Genomic DNA, 6632 nt, shown 5'->3' with positions numbered 1-6632 from the left:
CCATCTGCGTTTACTCGGGAGCAAGCCCTGTTGCGGCGAAGGCGGTTTACTCCCTAGTAAGGAATGCAGTCGCGCACCTTCCTCCTCCTCCGCGGGGCTTCAACGGGTCTTCCTGCTGCAAACAAGCTACGTGGTGCCGGGGTTTGGAGGAGCGTCAGGATCAGGGCCTCAGGCTGCCTCACGACTCCATCCTCGGCTTGGCTGAGGAGTAAGGGCCTGATCCTCGCAACAGGACTTCTGTCCCCCCTGCTAAATGCCGGAGCCGCGCCCAGCCGCTACCCCACCCAATGGGACTCTTGCGCGGGGGATAAAAGCTTCTCCGCGCCGCGCCTCTCCTCTGTTACTGCTTTTTCCTGCTCCTTTATTCTTTCTGTGCTCGCGTTTGTTTCTCGCGCTGCTCCTGCGCGCCTTTTCCGCGCGTTATGGGGCGCGCTATGCTCCAGGCTGCGCTGCTGCTGCTCTTTACTGCTGCGACTGGGTGGGGTCTGTTCCCCAACAAAGGTGAGTGGGGTCAGGTGGAGTGGGGTCGTGGGCTATAGATATTTTCTGTTTTGCAATTTAAAATACTCGTTTTCTGTCCTTAAAACACCAATGACTTCCCTTCTTCCCTTTCCATGGTTCATTTTTCGCACCATAAAATCCCTGCATTATATTTTACAAAAACTATTCCGTTATTGCATCCATCAAAACTTTGTTTCCACTGTTGCATTTATCTTAATGCTGCCAGCGTTTTCAGCTGTACACAATTATTTCCCATATGCAGGTGAAACTCTGAAAATTAGAATATCGTCGAAAAGTGCATTTATTTCAGTAATGCAACTTATTTTTTCTTTTAATTTTTACAAATGATTTCTTTTGGAAATTCCACAGTAATAAAGCAAATAGTTACAATAATACAAAAAAACCCAACCCACATTGCTATTACATTTGATTAATTCCATTCCATTTATAATTGACACGTCACCCGCCTAACGACAACTAATTACAATTGCAACAAATAAAGGCTTGACATATGCTTTGCATGCCATGCATCTATCTCATATATTGGTTTCACCTTTTAAAGTTGCATTACTGAAATAAATGCACTTTTCGACGATATTCTAATTTTCAGAGTTTCACCTGTATTCAATAAACGTTTTCCAGTCTTCTTTAAACATAAGTTCTTACTGTTCTCTTATTCTATGTTATCTCTGCAAGTTGTGCATATTCTTTCAACTTACCTTGCCATTTTTCGTTGGTTGGTACCTCACTCGTTTTCCATTTTGGGGCTAACAAAACACAGACGCAGTAGTAACATACATAATCTTTTTTTGTCACCTTGTGGAATTTCAGTCTGAATTATCCCCAACAGAAAGGACTCCCAAGTTTTTTTTGTGTGTGTGTGATGTGCCTCTCTCCTCTCAAGCTGGCATTGCTTTCGGGGGTTGGTTTTTTTACATGGTATTTAATCTTTCTAGCTTGCAGCTCTAGGCTTCTCTGGAAGGACCAGTGGAATATAAATCTAATAAACAAATGAAACCACACGGTAGTTCAAGGGATACTCGTTGGGGAAGCAAGGCTTACTGAAATGCGTAAAGCATGTGCATAAATAGAATTTTGCTTTGTATCCTTCGTTTTGTGATGCTTGAATGACTTTATTGTACACTATCATGCTTTTTTTAAAACAAACAAACAAGAAGTTGGCTTTTAAATAGTCTTGTAAATAAAATAACTATGGGTGGTGTCAAAATGAGTTCAGCTGCTACTTCCAAATATGTTGGTACTTGGCCAATAAATTATTATTATTATTATTACAAGGACTTCTTCCTGTGCAGTAGGGTTTCCTTCCTGTGTGCCACCCCCTCCCCCATGAACCCATTTTGGAGGTTCCCCCCTTCAATCTAGCAGATTTGGGGGAGCGTTAGGGTGGAGAGGACAGTGTGACAGTTATACTGTATGCTATTTGCCTTGTACAGATGGAAACGTTTGCAGTATCTCTCAGCAAGCTGTCTGTGGAGATAAGTGCATTCCTTTGACCTGGCTTTGTAATGGAGAGCAAGACTGCCCTGATGGTTCGGATGAGCATTGTGGTAAGCCTTTCAGAGCCTTCAAATGGCTGAGAGGCCATTTGGGAGACCAAGATTCAGTGCCGGATTTACGTATAAGCTAAACAAGCTATAGCTTAGGGCCCCTATCTTATGGGGGCCTGCCCAAAAAAATTAAAGAAAAAAAACCCCTGGATGTACATTTCCAAAATATAAGATAAAAAACAAAATAAAACTCACATACAGCAACAGTGTTGTGTGTTGTGTAGGCTCCTATTGTGTGCAAATGGCTTTAGATACCTATTAGGTCCATAAATTACCATACTGTATAGCATATATTCAACAACAAAAAACAGCGACAATTTGTTGTTGACAAAGGACAGCTGGACATATAAAGGGCCCCATTATCTTAAGTAGCTTAGGGCCTTATGTAAAGGTAAAGGGACACCTGACCATTAGGTCCAGTCGTGACCGTCTCTGGGGTTGCGCGCTCATCTCGCATTATTGGCCGAGGGAGCCGGTGTATAGCTTCCAGGTCATGTGGCCAGCATGACAAAGCTGCTTCTGGCAAACCAGAGTAGCACATGGAAACGCCGTTTACCTTCCCGCTGTAGCGGTTCCTATTTATCTACTTGCATTTTGATGTGCTTTCGAACTGCTAGGTTGGCAGGAGCTGGGACCAAGCAACGGGAGCTCACCCCATTGCAGGGATTCGAACCGCCGACCTTCTGATCAGCAAGCCCTAGGCTCAGTGGTTTAACCACAGCGCCACCTGGGTCCAGCTTAGGGCCTTATCAAACCTAAATCCGGCCCTGCCAAGGTTGGATACCAATGCTTCTAATAAACATTTTGAGATGGACTTTTAATAGCTCATGCTGTTTCCTGGGACAGGCCATTGTGTAGCTTTATAGCTGAAACTATGTTTTCCTTATTCACTTCAATGGTTAAGCTAATGTCTTTCCAATATAACTTACGGTATTTATCCATGGTTTTTTTTTTTAGTAAACTGTTTTCTGAAAACATTAATCAAGCGGTGTATAAATTTCATGAAATAATTTTATTATGCATGCCAAGTCCTTTAAACTCTTACTGTAGCATCTCTGCGGTGGATGTTGATTTCAAAGCAACTTCCCAGGCTACTAAAGTCCTCCTTGGCAACTATCCTATAGAGGCAACGTTCTTTTAAAAAGGGAGAGTACCTAACCACTCCAGCTAAGTGCAGTGTTAAATCAAGCTAAATAACTTTTATCATTTAGAGGAAGGATGTCGTGGTGATCCAAATGCATGGCAGTGCAAAGATGGAAGCTGCATTTCTGCTACTTGGCTTTGTGATGGCATTAGTGATTGCACGGATGGCTCAGATGAAGAGAATTGTGGTACGTTCAAAACCATTTTTCAATATTTCCCTGGTATTTTGCTTCTCCGGCTTTCTCTGGGGTGCAGTGACTGATTCCCCTTGCATTTATCTCCATCTCTTGACTGAATGAAGAGTTTGCTGTAGGCAACCCCCAGTGCAGAAGCTGTTGAAGCAGAGGCCAGCTTAAAGTACAATATAAATTTTTCCTTTGCACTGAGAGGCTGGGCAATCTTTGCTCTCAACACGGATGGAGCTGGTCTTTCAGCCGAACCCTGCTTCTTAGATGAGGGAAGGAATAACCTCATCCTTAGTAGGAAGGCAAAATGCTGTACTATCATCTGGGCTTCTGATAGTACAGTGGTACCTTGGTTCTCAAACGCCTTGCTTCTCAAACAACTTGGAACCCAAACATTGCAAACCTGGAAATAAGTGTTCTGGTTTGCGAACATTTTTCGGAAGCCAAACGTGCTCCGTTTTGAGTGTTACGCTTCCGTTTTGAGTGCCACACTTCCGTTTTGAGTGTCACGCTTCCGATTTGAGTGTCACGCTTCCGATTTGAGTGCCACACTTCCATTTTGAGTGTTACCCTGAGGTCTGTCTGTTTTTGCTATTTTGCGTTTTTTTTATGTGTGTGACTGTGTGTGACCCAGTTCAGCTACTGATTATGTGACTGCAGTACTGTACATTGTTTATTGCTTTCATTTTATGGATCAATGGTCTCGTTAGATAGTAAAATTCATGTTAAATTTCTGTTTTAGGGGTTGTTTTTAAAAGTCAGGAATGGATTAATCCATTTTGCATTACTTTCTATGGGAAAGCGCGACTTGGTTTTGGAATGGACTTCCAGAACGGATTAAGTTGGAGAACCAAGGTACCACTGTACTTTCGTGTTCAGCTTAGATTCAGATGCAGTAAGAGGTGACTGCCTTATCTTCCCAGTTACTAATACCAGCTTCTGAATCTGAAGGCAGTTGAATGTTTTGTCCCTTCATTGCAGCTGGTAAGCCCTTTGGAAACTACATGAGGTATATCATGTTATAATGCTGGGGCAAGGTGAAGGTAAATATAGAGAATCCTTTTTATACAAAAGGGCAGCATTGGTACTTAGAGTGGGTTAATCTGCCTGCATGCGAAGGACAAGGAGTCCCTTCGCAAGAAAACAAGTCCTCGTCTCTAAAACTTTCCTATGAACACTTCAGCAGTCTTATATGCCACATGTCTCTGAGAAACTCTTCTTAATACCTGAACTTTGAACATGTGTTGCACCTAACCCAGTTCCCTTTGCTCTCAAGATCTTTGGGAGAGATCTTTTCTTAGTCTGTAGACTTTAACTGGAGGTTCTGGGAACCGAACACAAGTCCTTATGCACTCACAATGCATATGACTAAGCTGTTACGATCTCTTACTCGCAAGTAGGTCCCTGGCAGAGACACATGCCCGACTGGCATGTTCCCTCCCTCCTGGTCAATCGTTCGGGAGCTTCAAAAGCTTTCTTCAGCCCGAACATCACAGCGACTGATGCCAACTGACATCAGCACACCTACGGATCTGCAGAGTTGGCGCAATCGCGTAACAGAATTCAGTAGCACAGCGTTTGGGCTAATCTATGTTTGTTTATATATAAACACACAGGGAGCACTGCAACATGGCTCCCTCTCTCTCTCAGACAGCAAAGAGAGAAAGAACAAAGGACAACAGTCCCACTTCAGGAAACACAGTAACACAAACATCCTGTCTCTGTCACGTCCCACTCTGTGGAATGAAAAACATATACACCATCATGTGATAGACAACAATCCCATGAATGCAAACAGGGGGAATGAATCTCTAACATAAGCATAGTTACAGGTAGGTAGCCGTGTTGGTCTGAGTCGAAGCAAAATAAAAAAATTCCTTCAGTAGCACCTTAAAGACCAACTAAGTTTTTATTTTGGTATGAGCTTTCGTGTGCATGCACACACACTTCTTCAGATACACACAGATATACACAGTATCTGAAGAAGTGTGCATGCACACGAAAGCTCATACCAAAATAAAAACTTAGTTGGTCTTTAAGGTGCTACTGAATGAATTTTTTTATTTAACATAAGCATGGTATTCCAGACAGTATTTGTCTGCTGTTGAAGGATGGGGTAGTTTCCAACCCAGACGCGTAGCAAGGGAGGGGCGTAGGGGGCGGGCCGCCCCTAGCTCCAGTCTGGCGGGGGCAGCACCCCTGGCCCCTGGCCTCCTCTGCCCAAGCAGGAAGAAGCAGAGCAGCAGCGCCAACCCGGATGGACTGCGCATGTGTGGACATGTGCAGTCCGTCCTGGTGCGTGCGTCATCACATCAGGACGCATGCATCAGGATGCATGCGCGCTGCGGAGCGACGCCCCGTCCCCCAGGGGGTGCCGCCCTGGGCAGCCATGTGGCACCGTTCACTACTGTTCCAACCTAGACCTTCAAATAGTCTGCCTCCTCGTGGATTGAACTTGGAGCACCTGAGAGTGTTGACCACATGAATGAAGGATTAGAAGGGCAAGCCATCCATTCTGTTGCTCCAATATCATTGCAGTTTGTGGAGAGAAAGTCCCATGCCGAGGAAACAAGCAATGCATTGATCCCTGGAAAGTATGTGACCGGCATAAAGATTGTGAAGATGGTTCCGATGAAGCAAACTGTCCCCCGAAAAACTGCCTGGCTGCACAGTGGCAGTGCAAGAACAGAGTCTGCATTATGGAGGACTGGAAGTGCAATGGCGTAGACAACTGCGGCGACCACTCGGATGAAGATGGTTGTGGTAAGCAGCTTGGCCTCCTTTGAGGCATATAGGTGTCCATCCATTTGTGAAAATGGATCTTAAAAAGTTGCACTTGAGACTTAATGTAGTTGCCCTCTGAAGACATACCAGGAAGAGATTATCAGGCTGCAACTTTCAGCAGATGGTTTGGATGAAGTCCGTTTAAAAGTACAAAACGATTTGGGCAGTGGTTTTCTAAAACTGCTTCCCAAGATTTGGAACCTGCAGGTTTTCAAGTAACTTCCCCTTCCCCCTTACCCAGGATTCCATGTTGTTAGGGGTATGTGGGAGATGAGGGAAACCAGTTTAAATAAGATGCAGCATTGCACACGGCTGGTATATATGTGTGTAACCAGGATTTTTGTTAGGGGGGGACTTTGTGGGGGGGGAGGGCAGAACCAACGTGATTGCTCAATTAAGTATTTCTGTTGTTTTACTTGATGGGGGGCAGTTGCCCCCGACTCTCCTTGGC

At 44.5% G+C, this 6632-nt stretch overlaps 1 protein-coding gene across 1 annotated transcript in view; it reads left to right on the top strand.

Moving 5' to 3' along the window:
• The first annotated feature begins 362 nt into the window (after positions 1 to 362).
• LOC118075273 (low-density lipoprotein receptor-related protein 2-like) overlaps positions 363 to 6632 on the top strand; it is a 53752-nt gene continuing 47482 nt past the window's right edge. The window contains exons 1-4 of the mRNA XM_088658872.1: positions 363 to 501; positions 1956 to 2069; positions 3281 to 3400; positions 5936 to 6160. Of these exons, the coding sequence (XP_088514998.1) occupies positions 423 to 501; positions 1956 to 2069; positions 3281 to 3400; positions 5936 to 6160 (538 nt within the window). The 5' untranslated portion in view covers positions 363 to 422. The remainder of the gene's footprint in view (positions 502 to 1955; positions 2070 to 3280; positions 3401 to 5935; positions 6161 to 6632) is intronic.

The sequence above is a fragment of the Zootoca vivipara genome, chromosome 15, assembly GCF_965207765.1.
Source record: "Zootoca vivipara chromosome 15, rZooViv2.hap1.1, whole genome shotgun sequence".
NCBI lineage: Eukaryota > Metazoa > Chordata > Lepidosauria > Squamata > Lacertidae > Zootoca > Zootoca vivipara.
This window is presented reverse-complemented; position numbering and strand designations above follow the sequence as displayed.